Here is a 26,446-nt window from a genome sequence, read left to right on the forward strand (position 1 = left end):
TTCTTTGCAACTAATTCATTGTTTCTAGCGGGGTGTTTGTATTATCATAGTTTTTCAGTTGTTCTGGGATTAACTTACATGAATTTGAACAGCAGCATTCACAGACTAACTTGAATCAAATTTGCACGAAGAAAAAATTGTCCTAGATGATGAATATCCTGAATATCCCTGATTAGTTAGATATGCGCTAGGAAAATTAGTTGTTATAAAAAATTAAATATCCAGTTCTAGATGATGAATATGGCCTGATTTTTTTCGGAGATGGCCTTGCTATGTTTACAGCATTTGCGATTCGACGGTGGTCGTCAACATGAAACTAAGCTATGATTTCTTGATTTGTAGCAAGAAAAAAAACAAAAAATGTGAAAAATAATAAATATGAAGTGTAAATAATTTAGTGCAAGTTTAAGAGTTTGTAATGTTTGCCAAATAAATTTTTTGGTTGATTTGACCGATAAACTGAAATTTGCTAATTTAAAATCCTAATTTTGACTTGAACAATAAAATTTGTAACATTTGTTATTATATTACGAGTTTTAAAACTAATAAATAAATTATACATACATTTATCCAAACAACATCATTAGAAATTATATTTAGTTATTAATAACTTGTTTAATAATACTAACTCTGTCCCAAAAAATATGTGCCGCTTCTTTTTGCTAGCATTTAAATGGGTTCGAAAGAGGTACTTATAAATAAAATTTTTTAAATTTGTTTTTAAACAACAAATTTTAGAAAAAATAATATTTACAGATACTTCACACTGAAAATTTATCAGAAGATGGATATAAGCAAATGTACTAATGACTAATATGAAGTTTTTTTATTTGAAATAACTAATATGAAGTTATACTTCAGATAAAATATATAAGAAAAGATAAAGTAAATTCGATTGTAACTGAAAGTTGATATAAATGCACGATCTCATTAGAGGGAAACAAAAAACTAGGAATGATATAGATAAATTTTGTTGAAAAGTTAAAACTTAATCAAGAATTCAAAAAATGAATATGCACTTAAAAGTTAAGTCTTAAACGACTCAAGTCATAGTAAAGTTGTATAAGATAATAAAGAAAACTGAAATCCTAAATGCTACTGATTCTATGCTATGAATATTCTCTGTCTTACCATAAACGCATAGTTAAAACAATATAATTAAATAACTTTGATACTTTGATCACCAAGTTAATTAAAAATTAATGACACTTACTAGTCCACAAGTAAAACCAAAGATAAGCAAAGTCATTAAAGTGTGATGCTATAATATATACCACATTTGATCTTGCTGTTAATATTCTCCTAAATCTTTGAGTAAATAGGATGATATATGTAACTGAAATCTTAATCTTTGAACTAAAAATCTCCAACTTAAAAGGAAATATGTTGAACGTTATACATTTTATTTGCTTGATTGACTCATTTTCATTAATGATTTTTAAAGTGGTATTATCCTATCCTTTTAAACTACCAAGTTCTTAAGAATTTATTTAATGCTATCCAAATTAAGCAAAATCTCCTATTTGTTCATCTTGCCAATGCTTAGAATTTTCCTATATAAATTCTATTTGTTTGAGCACAGAGGAAATCAGGAAATCATAACAACTAAGCATCTCCAATGGCAATATCCCTTGAAGCCCTCAACTCATATTTACCAATGTTTTTTGTAGCTACTTTCTGCTCTCTTCTTTTTATCTATCTTCACTTGAAAAATACTAAGAAGCACCCTAGTTATCCCACAAACTGGCCTTTTCTTGGTATGATGCCTGGCCTTATATCGAATGCTCATCGCATGCATGAGTATGTAACCGAGGTTCTTCGTGAATCAGGAGGAACTTTTGTTCTGAAAAAGCATTCTTTTTCTGGTTCAGATGACATAATCACTTGTGATCCTGATAATATCCAGTACATTTTGAGCAGGAACTTCCAGAACTACCCGAAAGGTCCCAAGTTCAATCAGATATTTGAGCTCCTTGGAGAGGGGATATTCAATTCTGATGCAGATTTGTGGGAACTACAAAGAAAAACCACAATGTTCCTGATGAATCATTCAAAGTTCCGCGCATTCTTGGAAAGAATTAGTTGGGGGGAGGTGGAAGAAAGACTAATACCAGTCTTGGACCGTGTAGCGGATGAGAGTAAGGAGATTGATCTGGCTGATTTACTTCAAAAGTTCACGTATGATACTAGCTGCAAATTGATCTTAGGCTATGATCCACACTGCCTTTCTATCGACTCAGTGTATCCTAAAGCTGGAGAAGCATTTGATGTTAAGGCTGAAAGAGCATTTGATATTACTGAAACAGGGGCCTTTTATAGACATATTCTGCCCATAAGCTATTGGAAGTTAAGTAGATGGTTGCACATAGGCTTAGAGAAGAAGATGAAGATAGCTTCAGACGAACTCAACAGTCTCGTGGCACATTGCATTGCATTGAAACGCGAGGAACTGAGCAAAAGGTCAGCAAGTGATGATCTTGTCTCAGAGACACAGAGTGGGGATGATTTTGACCTGTTAACAAATTTCATGCATGTGTACAAAGGAGTTAGTACACCTTCAGGTAACTTTGAGAAACTTTTGAAAGACACCGTAATGAATTTACTGTTTGCGGCTAGAGACACCACAAGTGCTACTCTCTCTTGGTTTTTCTGGCTCATTGCAACTCATCCATCAGTAGGACTCAAGATCCGAGAGGAGATCAAGAGAAATATGGATCTTACAAACACCGAGGAGGATAATATCAAGCTATTTGATACAACTACCATTGGTAATCTTGTTTATCTGCATGGAGCCTTGTGTGAAGCCATGAGGCTATTCCCAGCAGTGCCTTTAAACCATAAAGCTTCTTTCCAGCCCGATGTTCTGCCAAGCGGCCACTCAATTGGAAAAAACACAAGGATACTAATATCATTTTACTCAGTAGGGAGAATGGAGAGCGTCTGGGGTGAAGATTGTTTGGAGTTTAAGCCTGAGAGATGGATATCAGAGCGAGGCAAGACGAAGCATGTGCCATCTTACAAATTTGTGGCATTTAATTCCGGGCCAAGGACTTGTCTAGGCAAGGAAATGTCATTTGTGCAAACAAAAATAATTGCAGCCTCCATCATATACCGATATCAAATCAATATGGCAGAAGGTCATCCACCAGTTTATCCTAGGAAGTCGGTGGTGCTGCAAATGAAACATGGTTTGAAGGTGAAGGTTAAAAAATCACCTGCTTGATTAATAATGTCCTGCATTTGATTGAATTGTCATCGTTGGTTCAGTTTTACACTTTAAACAAGTATGGGTTGTCTAATAAAATTGAAGTACAGGGTTTTCACCATTATTTATCACAGTACAATGAAACTTAAGATTTGAAATTTTAGTATGATGTGTTTTCTTTCATTGTCATCTCTATGCTGATCCATATCATACATAAGCTATCTCTATGTTGATCCATATCATACATTATCTAAATACTTTAGGTAATTAGAAACGGTGGAGATCGAATCAGCTAATCATTCTTTCTGTTCCCGACTTTAATAAACTCAGCATCATCCCCTTCTCGTTGAACTATTATTTTCAGAGTTTTTTTTTTAATATATGTTTCAAATTGTGCAGGGAATATGCAACAGGTACATTCTTAATAGTATGTTTAACAAAATTACAGAAATAAAATTTTCGCAATAAAATTTATCTGCATTATACTCACTACAAGGGGAAGGGATGAGTCTGAGTTCATTGCAATGGCAATGAAAGCTTGCTATCTAATTATAATCTCTCATTCTACCTGTAATAACAATTGCTAATCCAGATGAGCAGGCTGTTCTGAACTTGTTAATCAACATACAAAACATAGTAACCTCCCCCTCAACGATTAAATATTATACTCGGTCCGTACTTTTTACAGAAAAAAATTAAGTCTCAAAATACTACGTAACTCTCCCCAAACCCTACCTTTCTCTCGTACGCCTCTTTCTTCTCTCGCCGGGGGCTTCCACCGGATCTCAACCGGTGGAAAGCCCCAAAAAATTTTATCTTCTATGTTTGTTTTTCCTTCTTTCAATAAAATTCGTTTTAAAATTTTTTTCTTAAGTTTTGGTATTAGTTTGTGTTTTCGGATCTAAGGATTCAAAGTCTTTTCCGATTTGACATTCTTTCTCTTAGATCTCAATTCCACGGTGCTACAGATTTCTCGTTCTTCCCGGTAATTTTGTTCTCAACAGTGGTCGGAGTTATCTTGTTTTTGTGGGCTTGTTCCCCAGATCTAAGGATTGTTTTGGTTTAGCTAGTATTTCATTTATGCATTTGCAAATTTAAGGTTGCTAGGTTGTGGTTTTGGTAATTGTTGTCTCACCGTTTGTGTGAGTTTTGTTATTTTCTCACCATTTGTGTGAATATGATGTTTGATTTAATAATGAAAGTTGTTCGGGAATTGCATTTTTAGTCGATAGCTCAAACTGTTTATGGCGGAAACGAAAGTGACCAAGCATGTGTATATATCATCTTCAACAAATCACATGATTTTATCTCCAAGAAGAATGGATTGATCGGTGATTGTTTCCGTATTTTGTTTGTTCGACGGGACTGTTTATGTAAATGACGCATGGCCTTTTATTATTGAATGAACTCATTTATTCAAAAAAGTCTCAAAATACTTGTTTTTCCCTCTTTCCGAAGCAACTTTTGAATATTTTTACAAAGAATACCCTTCAAATACAATTTCTAACGTTTGAATAGTATACATATATACAGAAGAATACTTGCCTCTACTATCTCGAAAGCTCAGGAATCATGTGACACGGGTAATCCAATTGATGATTGTTGGAAATGTGACCAAAATTGAGGAAACAACTATTTTTCGCATCATGATGAAGTTATGTTAATGGGACACGATGATCGTTACATGCGGGATAGAGAATGCAGGTACCATATAGCTTCACTTACTCGTCTTTCCATCACTAGTTCTCTTATTTGTTTGAAAGTGATCACTGAAAATTAGTATAATGTGGTTGTAGGTGACAATCGCATTCAATCATTTTGGACAAGGATTGATACAACGGATGCCTTAGTGTAGACAAGGATACTTTCATGTTGTAAACAATGACTTTATAGAATGAAGAATGTATGCTATCGGTGGTAGTGCTAGTCCTACAATTAACAGCCAGGGCAATCGATATATGGCACCGTGACCCATCTGCCAAGGAGGTACGTTTCGAATAATTGAATATCATATCCTATTCTTTATTATCAAGTTGCAGATAATTTATACAGTAAATAGTTTCCACAAAGGCTTGCATATGAATTAGGCCTGGCAATTTGACACGTAACACGCTAACACGAAACGAAACGACACGAAAAAAATGGATATGGGTTTTGATTTTCGATACACGAAACACGAAAGTACCCGAACAAAATTACACGATAGATTTCGTGTCGGATATGGGTTTCGATCTTGTTGGCCCCTTTCTATGACTTTCGAGTTTCGTCCCAAGCAACGGTCATGTTGGATGTTGGGGGGGGGGGGGGGGGGGGGGGGGGGGTGGTAATCCCCCGCTCCCTTGCAGACTCAAAATTAGAGTCAAATTGTTTTGTACTTTGCTCCTCAACTTGATATTTCATGAAAACTTAAAGCAGCAGTTTAGCTGTTAAATCGGTTTTGGACAAATGTGGTTAAGTATATACTTTCCTTTTAGTTGAGGATTTATATAGGATGCTAATCCTGAGTAAAGTTATTCTGGTTCTTGACTTATTTTACTTTGGATAACTACCTTCATTGGCAATTGATTTCTTATAAAAGCCACTTTAGAGAATTTGATGGGCAAAGACATTACCTTCTTTTTTGTATGTTTCAAGATAATACAATGCTTCTTTAAAAGGAAAGCGTAGTTTCGAAGCCTGGTATGAGTAATTGAATATAGGTTCAGGTTAGAGAGCTTGTATTGACATGTCAGTGGAAGGAGGAGAGTATTATTATGGAGGACTGTAAGTCTATTACATAAGGTCTTCATTCTAATCTAAACGAAAACTCTTACCCAAGGCCAAGGCCAACATTGTGTTTTTAAGTCATTTTGGTGCAAAGAATATACACCTCCATCCCCAGTCTGAAACTTCAAAGTGTTTGGTTGTGACCCTATTCAAAATTGAATGTTGTTTTGCATTGGGTTGTTTAACATTTGAAATTAACTGGAAGGCAATAGGAAGTAGGAACAATGACATTTTATCTAGAATCTAAGTAATTATACAAAAACTCAACTAACATTTTATTTTATTAAGGTGTGTAGTTTTTTTTGAAAGGAGATGTAAAAATGGATGGAGAGAGTATTAAGCACTTCATCCAAAACCAACCTCCTTGAATCTACCAAAAAAATCTGCACTCTTCTGATAAAATTATAAAACAGAACACACCAGTGCCTAAGTCATGCTCCTGATTTCTGACATTATACTGCTAAGACCATTCCTTCAAACATGTAACCTTCACATTATAAATTTTGATCTTGGCTAGCTTTAGGATCATAGCTTATTCTGTTTTCTTCAAGTAAAAGCTATGAATACAGTCTTTTTAGCTGAGATATTGTCAGCAATTATTTTCTTTGCCTCACTGCTCTACAAAAGATGGATCTTGAGAGGTCCTAAAAGAATTATTCCAGTTGATTGGCCAGTTGTTGGTATGTCAATATCGCTATTTCAAAATAGAAATCGCATCCACGAATATCTGACAGACATTTTAAGAAATACTGATGGCACATTCCACATCAAAGGCCCTTGGTTTTCTAACATGGATCTTTTCACGACCTGCGATCTTACTAATACACACTACATGTTGAGCAAAAATTTCACCAATTACCCAAAGGGTCGTGATTACGCCAGAATCTTTGATGTTTTGGGTGAAGGTATTTTCAATGTCGATCACAAAGCATGGGAAGATCAGAGAAAGACTGTTCAATTTTTACTTGGTCATCGCAATTTTCATCCGTTTGTGCAGGATACTACCTGGAAAAAAGTGGCCAGTGGCCTACTTCCAGTTCTTGACAATGTCTTGGAGAAAAGAAATGAGGTGGATTTACAACAAGTTTTCCAGCGTTTCACGTTTGATGCAACCAGCATTCTTGTCTTGGGCCATGATCCTGCTACTCTTACAGTGGATTTTCCAGATGTTCCATATGAGAAGGCCTTTGGCGAAGCAGAACAAGCAGTGCTATATCGGCACATCCTGCCTGAATTCTTTTGGAAATTTCAGAAGTGGCTTCGAATAGGAAAAGAAAAGAAACTTGCTGATGCTGCTCTGGCCATTGACAATTTTATACTCCACTGTGTCACATTGAAGAATGAGGAACTGCAAAGAATGGAAAAAGGCGGTGAATGCCTGGATAATCACCATGACTTGTTGACAAGCTACATTATGGACCTGGATGAAAATGCAAGTGTGTTCGACAAGAGTTTGAGAGATAAGGTACTAAGTTTATTGTTTGCAGGTAGAGACACAGTGAGTGCTGCTCTTACTTGGCTCTTCTGGCTCATTGCAACCAACCCTTTCGAAGAATACAAAATCCACAGAGAAGTTTCAACACTTCTGAACAAGAAAGGAGAGGGAAACTGGAGAATTCTTGATAAGGAGGAGCTGAAGTCAATGGTTTATCTGCACGGAGCTATATGTGAGGCCTTACGCCTGTATCCTCCAGTTCCTCTCCAGCACAAAGGTCCAGTTCAATCCGATGTCCTCCCAAGTGGCCATCGCCTTAAGAAGCACACAAAATCAGTCCTTTCCTTCTACTCAATGGGGAGAATGGAGTCCATATGGGGAAAAGATTGCTTAGATTTCAAGCCCGAAAGATGGATTACAGAAAAAGGAGGGATCAGACATGAGCCAGCTTATAAGTTCAGTGCCTTCAATGCAGGGCCTAGGTCATGCTTAGGCAAAGAAATGACATTCATGCAAATGAAAATTGTGGCAGCCTCCATTATGTTTCATTACAAGATTCAGCTAGTAGAAGGCCAATCCATTTGTCCTAGTGATTCAGTCATACTTCACATGCTGAATGGATTGAGAGTCAGAGTTACCAGACGATCTGCAACGTAATCTATACAATATGCATTAAGCATTAGATGTCCCATATCAAATAAAGAATAAACATTGTAGGGATCTTTAATATCCCACTCGAAACTAACTTGGACGCTCATTTTAAGCACAGAAGGAATCATAACAAGTAAACATCTCCAATGGCAATATCCCTTGAAGCCCTCAACTCATATTTACCGATGTTTTTTGTAGCTACTTTCTGCTCTCTTGTTGTTATCTATCTTCACTTGAAAAACACTAAGAAGCACCCTAGTTATCCCACAAACTGGCCTTTTCTTGGTATGATGCCTGGCCTTATATCCAATGCTCATCGCATGCATGAGTATGTAACCGAGGTTCTTCGTGAATCAGGAGGCACTTTTGTTCTGAAAAAGCATTCCTTTTCTGGTTCAGATGACATACTAACTTGTGATCCTGATAATATCCAACAGACCAACACATTCTGAGCAGGAACTTCCAAAACTACCTGAAAGGTCCCAAGTTCAATCAGATATTTGAGCTCCTCGGAGAGGGGATATTCAATTCTGATGCAGATTTCTGGGAACTACAGAGAAAAACCACATTGTTCCTGATGAATCATTCAAGGTTCCGCGCATTCTTGGAAAGAATTAGTTGGGGGAGGTGGAAGAGCGACTAATCCCAATCTTGGAACGTGTAGCGGATGAGAGTAAGGAAATTGATCTGGCTGATTTACTTCAAAAGTTTACGTATGATACTAGCTGCAAATTGATCTTAGGCTATGATCCACATTGCCTTTCTATCGACTCAATGTGTCCTAAAGCTGGAGAAGCATTTGATGTTAAGGCTGAAAGAGCATTTGATATTACTGAAACAGGGGCCTTTTATAGACATATTCTGCCCATAAGCTATTGGAAGTTAAGTAGATGGTTGCACATAGGCTTAGAGAAGAAGATGAAGATAGCTTCAGACGAACTCAACAGTCTCGTGGCACACTGCATTGCATTGAAACGCGAGGAACTGAGCAAGAGCTCAGCAAGTGATGATCTTGTCTCAGAGACACAGAGGATGATTTTGACTTGTTAACAAATTTCATGCATCTGTACAAAGGAGTTAGTACACCTTCAGGTAGAGGTGGCCAATCGAGCGGTTTTGAACCGATCGTTCGGAACCGACCCGGCAAAAAATTCGTCAAAATTCGATTCGGGACGGGCTTGATTCGGCCCGGACCGACTCGTTATATTTCACGAAGCGAATACGAATCCTAATATCAGAAACCGGAACCGGCCCGGAACCGGCCCGCGAATTAACGAGTTGGTGACAATGCGAACGACCCGCGGTTCGAACGAACGAATCGAACGAATGAACCGCGAGTCAACGAGCTGTTCAACGGCTCAACGAGCCGAACGAACGGTTCATAAATGAATTAGATTAATTTAGTTTTGTAATTTTAAAATTTGTCTAGTGTAGTTTTTTTTTTATGTATCGATGTAGTTTGTTCCGTTTTTTTAGAGAGGAGTCCTCTCAAATTAATTGTAAAATATATTTTAATTAATAAAATTTATACGAGGTACCATCCTCTTTTATTTTATTTTATTTTATTTTAATTAAAAAATATGGTAATATAAGATAACTGAACACAAACTAATCCGAGAAAAGACGCGAATCATTCGCGATTCGCGAATCGATTCGTGATTCGCGAATCACGAATCGATTCGCGAATGATTCGCAGTTTAAGGCGAGTTTAAGGCTGACGCTGAATGTTTGTCCTGTCTCGATTTTTTTTTTGACTTCTTTTATTTACAGAATAATGAATTTATTTTTAAAAAATAATTGATTAAATGAACTTAAATATAAAACAAAAAATTTAAAAAAAATTAAAAATGAACCGTTTCAACTCGTGAACCCGCGAATCGGTTCACGAGCTGATTCGGACGAATTCGGCCCGGAACCGGACCGGCCCGCCTAATCAAACAGGCCGGTTTCGAATCATGTTTCTATAACCCGGCCCGATAAAAATTCGGCCCGGCCCGGCCCGGACCGCCCGTTTGGCCACCACTACCTTCAGGTAACTTTGACAAATTGCTGAAAGACACCGTAGTGTCATTTGTGCAAGCAAAAATAATTGCAGCCTCCATCAGGGGTGAGCAAAAAACCGATCTGAAACCGAACCGAAACCGAGAAGAACCGGTTAAAACTGAACCGAAACCGAAACCGAAAAAAATTAAACCGAACTGTTTTAATTGGTTCGGTTCCGGTTATATTGCAAAACCGAACCGAACGGATTATTAAAATGAATAATTAAATATAATATTTTATAATCTATATAATAAATATTTGTAAATTTTTAAAAAATATATATATGCACATCAATCAGCTGCATCAAGCTTCCTAGTTATAATACTGGCTGACAATAGTTGGGCTTGTATTTGTAAATTCCTTTCCTATCTGGATTCTGGACAAGGCATATCTGCATCCAGTAGCAATATAGTTTAGAAACAATTAAGGTTTGGAATGATCTGGTGCCTATCTTCACGTTCTTTAGAAAAAATAATGACAATTTTTTCTTCCTCTGAATGCTTATATTGCAGAGACTTCGAGACAAACGGAGTTGAGTACTAGTAATCACTAATAGAGTATAATTTTAGTTGCAAATTACTCCATCAGTTATTTTTTTTCTTTAGTAGTTGTATTTAGATTTTGTGTAATATATAATTTAATATTTTTATTTGTAGTTGTCGGTTTTGTAACCTAAACTGAACCGATTATAACCGAACCGAGTTTTTTAAACCGAATCCAAACCGGCGGTTGCGGTTTCTGATTCTAAAAACCGAGGATATATGGTTGCGGTTCCGATTTTGCCCAGAAACCGAGCCGAACCGGCTCATGCTCTTCCCCGGCCTCCATCATATATCGGTATGAAATCAATATGGCAGAACGTCATCCACCAGTTTATCCTAAGAAGTCAGTGGTGCTGCAGATGAAACATGGTTTGAAGGTGAAGGTTAAAAAATCACCTGCTTGATTAATAATGTCCTGCATTTGATTGAATTGTCATCGTTGGTTCATTTTTACACTTTAAACAAGTATCGGTTGTCTAATAAAATTAAAGTGCAGGGTTTTCACCATTATTTATCACAGTACAACGAAACTTAAGATTTGAAATTTTAGTATGATGTGTTTTCTTTCATTGTCATCTCTATGCTGATCCATATCATACATAAGCTATCTCTATGTTGATCCATATCATACATTATGTAAATACTTTAGGTAATTAGAAACGGTGGAGAATCAGCTAATCATTCTTTCTGTTCCCGACTTCAATAAACTCAGCGTCATCCCCTTCTCGCTGAACTATTATTTTCAGAGTTTTTTTTCAATATATGTTTCAGATTGTGCAGGGAATATGCTACAGGTACAGTTCTTAATAGTAATTTTAAAAATATTATAGAGATAACATTTTCGCAATAAAATCTTATCTGTATTATACTCACTACAAGGGGAAGGGATGAGGCTGAGTTCATTGCAATGGCAATGAAAGCTTGTTATCTAATTATAACCCCTCATTCTATCAGTAATAACAGCTGCTAATCCAGATAAGCAGGCTGTTCTGAACTTGTTAATCAACATACAAAACATAGTAACCTCACCCTTAATAACAATTAAATATTATTATGCTCGGCCCGTACCTTTTACATGTCTTAAAAAAAAGTCTCAAAAGTACTTTGTTTCTCCATGTATCTAAAGTAACTTTTTGAATATTTTTACAAAGAATACCCTTCAAATATTTCTAATGTTTGAGTAGTACGCATATATACATAAACTCAATTTAGTTCACTCTAATTATTAGGGATAGAAAAAGAACCAAAAACTCAACTACTCCCTCATCCCTCTCATTTTCTTACAGTTTTTTCTCACTGCTCGGCAAGCATTTAAGACTCTTATAAAAACATAGTCCCGTAACTTATTTTTGTGATTTTCGTATAAAAATTCAAACATCAAATTTTTATTCAAAAGAAAGAAAATTAAAAAGAATTATGAAACTATATTTTCTAGGAGCATTAGAATGCATGCTAAACTCTTGTCCCCCAAGGTAAACTGCCCTGGGAACAGAGGGAGTAACATTTTATTAAGGTGTGTAATTTTTTCAAAAGGAGATGTAAAAATAGGTGGAGAGAGTATTAAGCACTTCATCCAAAACCAACCTCCTTGAATCTACCAAAAAATTCTGCACTCTTCTGATAAAATTATGAAACAGAACACACCAGTGCCTAAGTCATGCTCCTGATTTCTGACATTATAGTGCTAAGATCATTCCTTTCAAACATGTAACCTTCACATTATAAATTTTAATCTTGGCTAGCTTTAGGATCATAGCTTATTCTGTTTTCTTCAAGTAAAAGCTATGAATACAGTCTTTTTAGCTGAGATATTGTCAGCATTTATTTTCTTTGCCTTACTGCTCTACAAAAGATGGATCTTGAGAGGTCCTAAAAGAATTATTCCAGTTGATTGGCCAGTTGTTGGTATGTCAATATCGCTATTTCAAAATAGAAATCGCATCCAGGAATATGTGACAGACATTTTAAGAAATACTGATGGCACGTTCCATCTCAAAGGCCCTTGGTTTTCTAACATGGATCTTTTCGCGACCTGCGATCTTACTAATACACACTACATGTTGAGCAAAAATTTCACCAATTACCCAAAGGGTCATGATTTTGCCAGAATCTTTGAAATTTTGGGTGAAGGTATTTTCAATGTCGATCACAAAGCATGGGAAGATCAGAGAAAGACCATTCAATTTTTACTTGGTCATCGCAATTTTCATACGTTTGTGAAGGATACTACCTGGAAAAAAGTGGCCAGTGGCCTAATTCCAGTTCTTGACAATGTCTTGGAGAAAAGAAATGAGGTGGATTTACAACATGTTTTCCAGCGTTTCTCATTTGATGCAACATGCATTTTGGTCTTGGGCCATGATCCTGCTACTCTTACGGTGGAGTTTCCAGAGGTTCCATACGAGAAGGCATTTGGCGAAGCAGAACAAGCACTGGCATATCGGCACATCGTTCCTGAATTCATTTGGAAATTTCAAAAGTGGCTTCGAATAGGAATGGAAAAGAAACTTGCTGATGCTGGTCTGGCCATTGACAATTTTATACTCCACTGTGTCAAATTGAAGAATGAGGAACTGCAAAGAATGCCAAAAGGCGGTGAACGCCTTGATGATCACCATGACTTGTTGACAAGCTACATTATGGACCTGGATGAAAATGCAAGTGTGTTCGACAAGAGTTTGAGAGATAAAGTACTAAGTTTATTGTTTGCAGGTAGAGACACAGTAAGTGCTGCTCTTACTTGGCTCTTCTGGCTCATTGCAACCAACCCTTTCGAAGAATACAAGATCCACAGAGAAGTTTCAACACTTCTGAAAGAGAAAGGAGATGGAAACTGGAGAGTTCTTGACAAGGAGGAGCTGAAGTCAATGGTTTATCTGCACGGAGCTATATGTGAGGCCTTACGCCTGTATCCTCCAGTTCCTCTGCAGCAGAAAACTCCAGCTGAATCCGATGTCCTCCCAAGTGGTCATCGCCTCAAAAAGCACACAAAATCATTCCTTTCCTTCTACTCAATGGGGAGAATGGAGTCGATATGGGGAAAAGATTGCTTAGATTTCAAGCCCGAAAGATGGATCACAGAAAAAGGAGGGATCAGACATGAGCCAGCTTATAAGTTCAGTGCCTTCAATGCAGGCCCTAGGTCATGCTTAGGCAAAGAAATGACATTCATGCAAATGAAAATTGTGGCAGCCTCCATTATATTTCATTACAAGATTCAGCTAGTAGAAGGCCAATCCATTTGTCCTAGTCATTCAGTCATTCTTCACATGATGCATGGTTTGAGAGTCAGAGTTACCAGAAGATCTGCGACGTAATCTATACAATATGTATTCTTTGATCCATATGAAATAAAGAATAACCATTGTAGGGATTTATAAATCCCACTCGAAAGTAACTTGGACGCTCATTTCAAGCAGACCTGGTCATTTTGTAGTAAGAATGACTCAATAAATTGTGTTTGGTTATCTGAATTTCTTTAGAACTTGGTAAAAACAGATAAAAACTTGTTGCTTAGTTCCAAACATTCATAGAAGTGTGTACGTAGCTAGCATAATCTTACAAGTACAGGGTTGCTCTTTGCAAATAAATTCCATAAACGTACTCGACAGAAAAGAGAGAGGAGGCATAATTTTTGCAAGATTGTGGTGGAAGAAGAGAGGAATATGGATACTTGTCAACCTACGTAATATTAATGAATGTTTTGCAGATTTTGCTTTCTATGCAGAATGCTTCTTTTCTTCGCTGTTGCTAAATTAACACCAGAAGTATTTTTAAGCCTGCAGAACTCAACATACTTCTAACATGTAAAAGTTTGGCGTGTGGTCCTCGTTATCACAATATCAATCATTAATGTCCGAAATACCAAGATCCGAAAAGATGACGATCTGGAAAACCAATTATTAAAGCCGGAACGCGTAGCATTTTGGATATCGGTAAATAACGATACATCGTCTAGCGTTTGCGCCTAGGGCTAAAATAACATAACGCTACTTCGTGTAGTGTTTTTATTGGGATTAAAAGAACAAAATACTACGCGATATAGCGTTTTCATGAGGTTAAAGAAGAACGATGCTTCATGTAATGTTTTGCTGGGGTAAAAAAAAAAACCCTACTCAATCTAATATTTTATTCTAAAACAAAAAATACTAGACTATTCCGCGTGAATATAAATGATAATTGAGGTAATTTTTTCTAATTATTTTATTTTGGGTATTACGTGGCAAAATGTGTGACCTTAGTTCTGGTTTGGTTTTTTGAAGTCGAATGAAAACCATTTTAAATTATGTCTTATTTATTGAATACGATTTTCACTTTGTTTCGTTTTCCATGATTTCTACTGTTGTGGTTCGAAAAATATGGGTCAATCATATTCTTGATAGAATTAATAATTTCATATTATTCTCGAAATATAAGCCCCATATTTCACGATATGTAATTAATATAAACTCATGAATTTAGTGTTCAATGAGACCGTTTGGCCAAACTTAAAAAAAGTGATTTTTTGCTTAAAATAAAGAAGTGGAGTAGAAGTGAGAAGAAAGAAGCAGAAGCGGTGAGAGAGAAGTTATCATTCTCAGTTTCTTAAAAGTGCTTCTGCTTCTTTACACAAACGGGTCAAGAAAAGCAGAAGCCAGAAGCAGATTCCGTTTCCCAAACAGGCCCAATATTTGTGAGAGGAATTTCTCACCCCTTTCATTCCGGAGAAAACTGAAATCAAATGGATTTCCCTAATCCTCCTTTATCAAAAGAAAAAACGGTGAAATTTTTTTCCTTTTATAAGAACCAGAAAATTGGATCTAATCGTAAGAAAAATGCTTTGTATGAAATATGAATAACTCACTTCTTGAAATTCGATCCCTTTAGAGCATCTCCAAGAGGCTCTTTATTTAGGCTCCTAACTTGAGATTTGAGGAGGGAGAACCAAAATGTTGCTCCAAGAGACTCTTAAGTGGCTCTTAAATCTTAAGAGCCTCTTGTTTCTCTCTCCTCTCTCCTCAAAGTTAAGAGCCACCACATGGCTCCTAACTTATTTTTTCACAATAAAAAAATCCTTCCCTCCCATCAACCTCCATCTTTCCCTCTCTTTTGTTATAGTGGAGCCCAATATATTAATAAAATATGAAATAGAGAAGAGATGTAGAGAGTATTGTTGGAGTTTACACTCTTAACTTTATCCTAAATTATTAAGAGCCACATTTTTTATATTATATTTAGGAACCAACAAGGAGCCTCTTGGAGATGCTCTTAGTCACTAGTACCAGCATCCTTGATTTGTTTAACAAGATTATATAGTACGAGTAGTGTTTCAAAGAGAATCATTATATACAAATCTTAACTATTTGTAGATTCGTACGGGACTACGGGTGTGATTCAATAAACGCGGCCAAAGTTGCGTTCAGTTAAGCCTTTAAGCATAAAATGACATGGATCCACACAAAACTGTTAAGTTTGGTTGGTATCCATGTCATACCCCAGCAACGCCATTATTAAAGAACACACTTATCGGTTATCAGTTCATAAAGGAGTGATATAGTAGACTTAGTAGTATAGAAATTGGAGAATTAAGAAATTAGAGGCCCTTTGAAAATTGAAGAGACGGGTGCTTTCCCCGTACGACATCTAGATGTACGACTGTCACAGTGCCACTATCCCCACCAAGCTGGGCCCGCCAGCCCACCGTCTCCCGTACATAGAAAGTCCTCTCTATGTTTTCTTTAGGGCTAAATGATGTTTTGGTCATTCAACTAATCGGAAATTTGCAATTAGGTCATTCACTTCAAAAAAAATCAGTCACATCATTATATTCTTAAAAATTTTCATTAAGGTCACTAGTCGTTACACTCCGTTAAATATTTGACGGAAAACTGACTAAGCGTCGTGACTTGGCTTAAATAAATTCATTGTGGCATGTATAGTCAGCTGAAGTATCATTTTGATCACTCAAATGACTACAAATTTGCAATCGGGTCATCAAACTCAAAAAACTTTCATTTAGATCACTTATCATAATATCCGTTAAAAATTTAGAAAAAAATTAAAAGCTATCATGCAGCACCTTTTTTTTCTCTCTTAAAAATTTTGAAACTTATTAACAAATGAAACACATACACACACATAAAATCAATAATTTCACCCACATAAAATCAATAGTTTCACACAATAAGTTTCAAAATTCATTTTTATTCCGTTCTTCCCAATCGAACACAAGATAAACTATACGAGGAATAATAAAGTTGGTACATATGTACGAACACGCTGCACAACATTGTGCTCGAATCGTAGTTGGTAATTCTTAAAAAAACAAAAATTATAGTAGTCGGTAAACTTGCATGAAATATGGTTGGCGCCAATTGTCATTTGTCACCCTTCAACCTTAAATCCCTCCTCTTTACCTACTTCAATTTGTTTCTATTCACCTTCTCCACAAACTACTTGCGCATGACATATTGTTCATTAGATTTGCACCCCAGATGTCTAATCTTATATTATCACAATCTTTAATATTTAGAATTTTCTTTTGTATTTTTCAGATTTCTTTGTTTAGTACAGATATTTGAAGTCTGTTTCAACACATTCTGTTTTAAAATAGTTAATTTACATTAAATTAGATCTAAAAAAGAATAAATAAAAAGATTACACATGATTAAGGTGGCCGTTCTTTATCTGAATGGCGCCGAGAACAATCAATAAGATTCTCAAACTTTTCTAGGAATGATTTGTTGGAATATTTGTCATTTTGAGCATCAATTTGAGTGAGACTCGGCTACGTGTTCGTGGCGGGTTATGCTTGGATTATGTTCTCCTCCGAGAGAACTTTCCAATGTATGTTTATTCACTCAAAACGACTAAGGAATGAATGAGTTGTGATGATCCAAAGTTGCTTCCTTGATAGTGGAAAATTGAAAAAGAAAACTTGTATCCCACATTGAAAAGAATATGGGTCCTCAATGATTTTATATAGTAGAACACCCATGTGGTATTTAACTTGTGTTTAGTGTGTTATGCTCCACCACCTACGTGCGCGCAGGGGGTGCGAATCGTGGAATTTCGATGCAAGCTTCGGGCTTTTCCGCGTGTGCGACCTGCGGACACGAATGCAGCAAAATTTGAGCCCGTAAGCTTTTCCGCGTGTGCGATCTGCGGACACGAATGCAGCAAAATTTGAGCCCGAAGAATTACAGACTAGTTTTGCTGATTTCGGATTAATTGCTTGGTTTAAATTAATTCTTTTTTTGATTACGAATTTAATTTGTAACCGTGTAAATTAATTAACGCGTTTAATTAATTACGAGCCGCACATAAAATCCTAGCCTCTCTCGTCTTCTGTCGGTGATAGTGTCTTTGTTCTAGTTCGTCGAAGATGCTTCTTGCATCGTCAATCCGTTTTATCCTGGAAGGCTATTGTTCATCACATACGGTGAGGGCGAAATACGCTTTAAGGAGACAGTTATGCACTGGACTCGGATTCCATTCGCATATCTTTGGTTTATTTTCTGTCACCTTACATTTTTTCTGTCTTGAATACTTTGCACATATGTACACAGTTTTGGTTTATCACACAGATTGTATAACATGAGTACTACTGTACGTACTAATATTGATGACAGTTAAAAGCTTAAACAAGAGAGACTAAGGTGCGTAATCTTCAATACGAGTCTACGAAGACAAAAAAGAGAGTTCGATATTCTTCAATTTTCTGGTTCAGTTATCTAATTTTACTTTAATACTTGGGATAGGCAATATTTTCCCATCTTTTTAACTATTTTTTTCCGATTTATGAGACGACAAATATAATAAATGTCAAAAGAAAATAAAGGAACAAGATGCCTGGCATTTCTTGTCGACAAGGGCATCATATTCAAGTGGTGTGCATGTCTTTTAAGTTTTACCCAACGTTTGGGGTACGGAAATTGAAGAATGAATGCAACTTATAAAGTTCAATTATATATTTTAAGAAAATAAAAAATTCAAAAGTTATAACTGCATGTACTCAAAATTGTTGATTAAGGATGTTAATATATTTAGAAAATAATAAATTTTAGAATATTCAATTAAATTGCTAACACCCTTTGAAATTTTTTGTCTTTATTAGCCGATAAAATTCTGATCTTCTAATATTTTCCTTTGAGGAGATTTTCTAGTGTATTTCATAATCCGAATACGTGATACAAGATATCAACTTTCCAAAATTCAATATTGCTTACATGTAATAATAAGCATAAAATTAAAATTTATTTAAAAAATTTTAAATTGAATAAATTATAAGTAGTTTCTTAAAAATTTTAATAAACCGAATACAATTCCTAATAAAATGGTACTCTCACCGTTTTGAAATATAGGTTGTTTGACTGTTTTGCACGTATTTTTAAGTTCTTTGACTGCATGTTTAAAATTATTATTTTGAAATATTTTTTCTGAATAATAATATCAATCATATATTTTTATTCAAAAAAAAATTCAAAAATAATCATTTTTACGACTTATATTTCAAAATAGAGGGAGTGCGAAAGAAAGAAGGCATAAAACAGACAGGACATGTATCACGGAAAAAGTACTGTATGGGACTACGGAAAAAAATTACTAACACAAATGCTAACAAACAGGAAGGTGATAGAGATTGAGATAGACATTCACATGATTACATTAAGAAATGGACATTTAGAGTGCGTGACTCAACCGGCAATCACGCCCCCGACGTTTTCTGTTTGTTCCCTTCTTCATCTCCGAATCTCTAAATAATTCTCTCTCGTGAATTCGTGATTATATATTAATATATCTTAACGATGGAAGAGATAAATAATAATAAAAGTTTCATGAAAACTTAATATAGACTCATTTACGAGAGTTTTTAACTTTAACTTATATAAAATTTTTAATTATGTGCTGATAATCTGATATTTTTAAATTTGTAAGGTATAGTGCACTTTAGTGGTAATGGTGAGACATATAATATATCTACCTTCAAAAAAAAAAAAAGACATATAATATATCTATTTAAAACGATGCTATGTGTAGAGCTGTAAATAAAATGAGCTGAGCCGAATTCTCATGCATCGTTTATTTTAAAAAAAACAATCTGAAACCCAAGCTCGAACCATAACAATGCCAAAAAAAATTATTTGAGTTTGGTTTCACGGAAAAATATTATTCATGACTCATGAGTGAGCCGTGAATGTCTCAGGAGTTTCTCACGTGCTCATAATTACAAACGAATCATTAATATTTTTCATAAGTAAGTTTACGATTTTATGCTCTTCATAGACATTACTCGTGAAATTGGCGTACAAACTTCCTTGCCCACAGACAGTGTTTTAAAAAATTCCCGATTAATCGATTAATATCTCGATTGATCACCTACAAGATGGTCGATCGATTAGATTTTTGAAATCTGATTAATCCTTATATAATTTTTTTAATCGAAGTATATGTAACAAATCATTAAAATTAAAATACTATATTACTTTAAATTTGAACAATTATGGAATTCATGAATATAGTAAATATATTGGTTATTAAATAACTAATATAACAATAACTAAATATCAAATAATATTTTAATATTAAGATACATCTGACTTTCACTCCGAGTAATCCCCGATTTCCGATTAATCCTGAATCGGTAGCTCAACCGATTAGGTTCGATTACGATTTTTGTAACACTGCCCACAAGTAATTAATTATAATCATAATCATATCATATGTGTGCAAGCTATTTTTCCCCCCCAAAATTTAGAGCGGATTTCATTGATACTTTGAAAGAGACTTAATCAGGATAAACCCCCAACTAATCATGCAACCAGATTGAAAAACAAATAAACGAGCTAAATAATTAGCTGTTTTGTTTCCGGATTGCTTAACAAATTGAATACAAATATTCTGAAAATCAAAAATGAAGAAAATGGTTTCTTCAGCAATCCAACATGTATCTCCCCCGAAAACAATAGCTTCACAAAATTCATTTTCAACACAAACACATCGCATAAAGCGAGACACATCGCGCAAAGCGAGACACTTAAATACACAAATAATAACTCACACATAAGACAACGAAAAAACCCAAATGGATTTCTCAAATTTTGTGGAACAAAATTCGATTTTATTGAAGAGAAAACAAACAAAGAGGATTATTGATAGAAACTTAAAAGGAAGAAAAGAGGTGTTGTGTGAATGGAGAAGCGACCAGAGAATTGAGATGGGATGAAAGTAGACAAGGGTAGAGATGGGTAGAAGAGGTGGATAAGGAGGTGGAGGCGGCTAGGGTTAGAGGAAGATGGAGCGGCCGACTCTGGAATCTTTCTCCAATAAATGTGATTAAATTTAGAATAAAGTTAAAGTTGTATTTTAAAGTTTGATATGCTATCCTTATTTATAATATTTACAAATACGTATTTTTATCAAAATAAATCTTGACCATAAAATTGAAAACAAATCAACAGCTAAGATCATTATATTCTCGATCCCCGTATAGAACCATTCTCCCTATAACCCACACACACCCCGCGCGCACTTGTCTTTGTGATATATACATAATATAGGTACTAGTTTATTAACTCATGACCCATGTCAAATATGAGTTTAAATGAATTTATTAAATAAGTTTGTAAGTCTAAATGTAAAGACAACCCTATCTGTTACATAGGGATGATAACTCAACAATAGAACAGGACTAGTAAATAACACTACGCCTGCACCGGAATTGGAAGATACGAAGACAAAGGTTGAAGAAGCCATCTACAGTCTTGAAGGAATAAGTTCACTGGAAGAAGTTCATTAATATGTTCATGCCTCAGTGAAGAATAAAGATTGAAGTATTCAAGATTGTGGAAGCAATGAAGATGTTGTCCAAGTACTCGAAAGATTTCAGTGCAACCTCTGAAGCAAGATATTTCTATATATCTTGGTTGGTTATTTATAATCAACAAACTGAAGCATAAACTAACCCGGAACCGACTGATCAATGTTTGCTGACCAAGACGGTACAATGTTTAACTTCAGTGTTAGTCGCTTGTGAACCAGACCAGTGCACTAAGCGTCAGCACGTACGGAGTTTTGCAAAGTATTTATCGATCGAAAAATTGATCCAGTCATATCAAGTCATTTGTTCCAAAGCCAAGCCAAGTCAAGCCAAATGCCAGCTATGCCAAAGCTTACTGCTCAAATGCCATACGTCAAAGCTTCCACATAAAGCCATATCAGGAAGTGACATTTTATATATGTGTGCACTTATATATTTGTATATGTACAAATATAATTATATATGTATATATGTATATTTAATTAAATATAATATATATAATATATATGTATATATGTTTTTAAACATATGTATATGTATATTTATATGTATATATATTTAAATAAATATATATGTATATAGTATATATATTTATATTTTACATAAACATTTATATATTTAAGTGTATATATATATTATATTATGTGCATAAATATATGTATATTTATATCTATAGGTAATTATATATATCTCTATATATATATTTATATTTATATTTACATATAATTATATGTATATTATATATATTTAAATATATGAGAATATATTTAAATATATGTATATATATATTACTATATGTTTATATAAATATTATTTATATATATTTATATGTATATCTTTATTTATACATACATTTATATAATATTATGAATATAATATAATATATATAATATATGATTTGTGCCAACTCAAGATTTGAGCTAATTTGGCTAAGTAGGGAGAGGAGCAAACTCAAGTCAATCTCAGTCAAAGGAGTGATAACAAGGGAAGCATTACAATGGTGGAGCAAGTTCATATTTGCCTTAGAATTTCTCTAAGTCACCAAGTACCTCTTGTACACTCTGTGGCGCAACATTTGACCAAGGCGCAAGGTTTGACCCCGGCGCAACATTTGACCCGGGCGCAACATTTGACCCGGGCGCAAGGTTTGACCCGGGCGCAAGGTTTGACCCGGGCGCAACATTTGACCGGTCAAATGTTGCTCCTCTAACCAACAACTCTTGGCACAAACTCCTTGTAACTTAGAATAATTTCTAAGTCACAAACTCTACAAGGGAAGCACTATATTGGAACAACATTTGACCTGGTCAAATGTTGCTCCTCTAATCAACAGCTGTGGCGCAACTTTGTTTTGGAGTTAGATTTATTTTGGATATCTGAATCCGTCCAGGACGAACTCAATCCGTCCAGGACGAACTCGTTAACCATGGTTAGTTTATGAAAGCCTATAAATATGTGATTGTGGTTCTCACAATTTACATCATCCTTCGGGATGGATGGCCAAGTGCTATGCACAAACTCTCTCAAATATACACACACCCTAGCCTAGTTTTGTACCATAAATATTTGTAGTGGATAGGGCTTGTAATATTTAGAGGAGTGGTCATTGTAGCCAACCTTCGGGTTTGGATTTGTAGCACCTTCGAGGTATTTATCAATATACAGATATACCTTGGAAAATATTGTGTATTGGTTTAATATTTTCATATCCTCAGAAACCGACCCAATAAATATCCGGAACACGAAACCCATTACAGAACTGCAATTTGTTTATCCGCAAGATTCGAAAGAATTTTAAATTGTAGTGAGTATCGTATTCAACCCCCCCTTCTACGATACTTTGGACCTAACAATTGGTATCAGAGCCAGGCTGATTGATATACAAATCAGGATCCTTATCGTACGGAAAATCAAGAACCTAGCTTTTGATATTTGATTAGGGGAAATGTTCTTCCGGTTTGTGTTGCTGAATTTGTCCGTAGGCCTAAGCAAGGATTATCTGTTGGATACTGAACTTTGGACCAGGACTTATAAATTTATATTTTAAATTTTAATAAGTTTATTTTATAAATTTGATTTAATTTATTTTAAACTTATTAATTGAGTTTATTATGAATTAATTAAATTTATTTTATGAACTTAATTAAATTTATTTTATAAACCTTATGAAATTCATTTAATAAATTTGTTCAAATTTATTTTAGACTTGTAAAGTTTACTCTTAGACTTTATTAAGTTTATCATAAATTTTATAAATTTATTATTTAAATTTTTATAGTTTATAATTTATATTTAAGTTAAAATATAAAATATAAATTTAAGATGATTTAACTAATTATGGATATAAGTTCAAGTTCAAGGGTTCAATTTAGTTTGTTTTGGAAGCTATGATTTAATTGGAGACGATACACTTGAATATTTTTAAAAAATTAAATCTATCTAATAAATTTTAATATATTTACTAAATGAATTTGTAATAAATTTATTCTAAACTTGTTCAGTTTATTATGAATTTATTTGAATTGATTTTTTAAATATAATTAAATTTACTTTATAGATTTAACTAAGTTTATTTTATACTTTATTTTCTTTCATCTTTTAAAACTTATTTTTAAATTTATTTTCTTTATAATTTAAACTTAGTTTAAATAATCAAGTGTCCCGTAACCTTTTTAATTATTCTACTCCAAGACAATCAGATTGACATTTAGTTGAGACACATCTGGCTGACAGATTACAAGACAAACACCGGGCTTTCAAATACAAGATTCTCAGAACCGGTAATAGAAGTACATTGATGACCCAATCCAATTGATTTCTCAAAGGATTATTAGAAGCAGTTTTTCTATGTTCAACAAAGATGATTGTGATTCAAAGAAGATTCTATTGAAGACTGATTGGACACTAACTGACAGTGAATTTTGAAGAAGGTACTTCAGGCCTTGATCTGAATAATTACTCCGACTTGATTATCAGATCACCAGATCAGGATGGGAATTTGCTACATCTACAATGAAGCATCTTTCCAGGGCTCGGAATGTCAACTTTGAATGGCACCACTAGTAGTAGGAAAAGAGAAGTTTTTACAGAAGAATCTTCAAGGGATTTCAATCTAACTCAGTGATTCAGGGATATACAATTACACAGTGAATTGTATCAATGCTAAATCCATCCAAAATCAACTGAACCAAAGACAGAGAACTGTGGAGGTTTATGGATATAATTATCGAGTTACTACCACACCAAATCAGTTTCGTGCATTTATGTCAGAACCTTAGGATTGAACAGAAGAGTTTGTAACTGCTGAATTTGAGGAAGCTCAAGTCGACGAAAGTTAACACTTTTGAAGAATGTGAGGACAGAACTTCTAGGATTAGCATAACACTGTCTGAGAGGTTTAGTCATGTCAGATTCAGATGGAATCTATTGGTTTTAAGTGGAGACTCTTCAGGGTTCAATTCAACAGGCTGTTTGAAAACTGAGTTGGTCAGCGCACACAATATTTTTGGTATCTTTAGCAAAAGAAGGTTGCTATACATATTGAAGCCTCGACAAACAAGGATGATAGGGCTTGTCTGAAATTCAAGTGGATGTTTGAAAGAAGCATCACAACAAGTTCTTATGCTATTTTAGGAAAGGTGTGAGCTGGATCAGTTGCTGATGAGAAGGATGATTATGGTTATCTGGCTATCCTAGCATTCTCTGAAGATGACTCAACTCGCACATCTCAGGTACGAATTCTTTCTAACTATGCATTACATATTTCTTTATATTCAAAGCATGTTATAAATCTCTGAGTAGAATTGTTTAACACACAAGCACAAGCATGATAGCATCACAATAGATAATGTTGAACTAGTATGCTAGATCACTGTTCTGGTAACTAGGATTGATGATAATCTTGTGCATGTGTCTTTAGCAGATTCTTAACATGTGTATGAATATTTAGGATCTGATTATTTGCAATGGTGAGATTAGAAGCTTTCCTTTGGAAAACAACTCTTAGTTTTAGGGGTTATGATCCTAGCATGTATAACTTTGTTAAAACATTTACTTTCAGATTCCCTAGTACAACTAGATTTGCTTATTTATCTGAATTGTTTGTTAAGGAATTTATTTGTTCTATGATGGAATGTCTACCTTGTGTCAGTAGAACTTTTAGAACTTCATGTTAGATCTAAAACTGACTTTGGTAATAGAGATAGTATAATGCCATATAACAACAGATTGGGATTAGTATGAAATGATAATGTGATTATTAATTTCTTGTGTCTAATCCATATGCTTTTCGAAGATTATTGAATATCTGTAATTCTACTTTATACCTATTGCACTTGTGTTAATTGGTTTAAGTAGAGAGTACTGAATCTTCTGAATTGCATAACTGCCTGTCTTGCTCTTGTCTTATCTTTGATTGTTTGCCATGTGTATTCAACATCATGTCTGCTTATTTTCATGTCATGAATGCATGTCTTTGTACTTGCATTGATTTTAGAAAAGCATGTTTGAGAATCACATTAGGGGAATGTCTAAATAAGAATTAGCATGTTAAGGTTGATTCTGTTGTTACCACTGTTAAAGAAAAATCTCTAATCCATCCGAACCCAGTTATGATTGGGGACCATAGAACTCTTTCCATTTGTTATTGCAGGTTACATATGTTTCATATGATTTTTGGTGCACTCTGTTTGCTGAGTAGCTGAAATCATATGATTCACAAAAAGTACCCTGTTAGCAAATGTGATTGTGTGAGCAGTTCCATCAATAATCTTTGAAAGATGACAACAAAGATTCTCTTACGGGACATGCCTGTTTTCCTGGAATGTCATCAGGGAAGCATATCTTTCTTGCAAGGAGTCAAAGCACACAAATTCTTAGTATCAGACTGTTCTCTGACAAAGGACATTATGTCAGTTCATGGAATAGTGTTTTATCTTAAATCAAGAAGGATGTGAATTTTTCTCGTAGCTAATATGGAATTTCAACTGAAGATGAAGTGAGCTGTT

At 34.7% G+C, this 26,446-nt stretch overlaps 4 protein-coding genes across 4 annotated transcripts; all 4 read left to right on the forward strand.

Moving 5' to 3' along the window:
* Positions 1-1,618: 1,618 nt before the first annotated feature.
* Positions 1,619-3,223, forward strand: LOC108221273 (alkane hydroxylase MAH1-like). Its single transcript, XM_017395161.2, has one exon. It carries the CDS (start codon positions 1,619-1,621, stop codon positions 3,221-3,223), a length of 1,605 nt encoding a protein of 534 aa, XP_017250650.2.
* A 3,307-nt stretch (positions 3,224-6,530) lies between these two features.
* On the forward strand, positions 6,531-8,063 carry LOC108221274 (alkane hydroxylase MAH1-like). The gene has a single exon (XM_017395162.1). The coding sequence runs from the start codon at positions 6,531-6,533 to the stop codon at positions 8,061-8,063; it is 1,533 nt and encodes a 510-aa protein (XP_017250651.1).
* A 140-nt stretch (positions 8,064-8,203) lies between these two features.
* LOC108221275 (alkane hydroxylase MAH1-like) lies at positions 8,204-9,107 on the forward strand. Its single transcript, XM_017395163.1, has 2 exons — positions 8,204-8,471; positions 8,800-9,107. The coding sequence occupies exons 1-2, from the start codon at positions 8,204-8,206 to the stop codon at positions 9,105-9,107; spliced, it is 576 nt and encodes a 191-aa protein (XP_017250652.1).
* A 3,319-nt stretch (positions 9,108-12,426) lies between these two features.
* On the forward strand, positions 12,427-13,959 carry LOC108220931 (alkane hydroxylase MAH1-like). Its single transcript, XM_017394830.2, has one exon. The coding sequence runs from the start codon at positions 12,427-12,429 to the stop codon at positions 13,957-13,959; it is 1,533 nt and encodes a 510-aa protein (XP_017250319.1).
* Positions 13,960-26,446: the final 12,487 nt, after the last annotated feature.

Source organism: Daucus carota, chromosome 5, assembly GCF_001625215.2.
Source record: "Daucus carota subsp. sativus chromosome 5, DH1 v3.0, whole genome shotgun sequence".
Taxonomy (NCBI): domain Eukaryota; kingdom Viridiplantae; phylum Streptophyta; class Magnoliopsida; order Apiales; family Apiaceae; genus Daucus; species Daucus carota.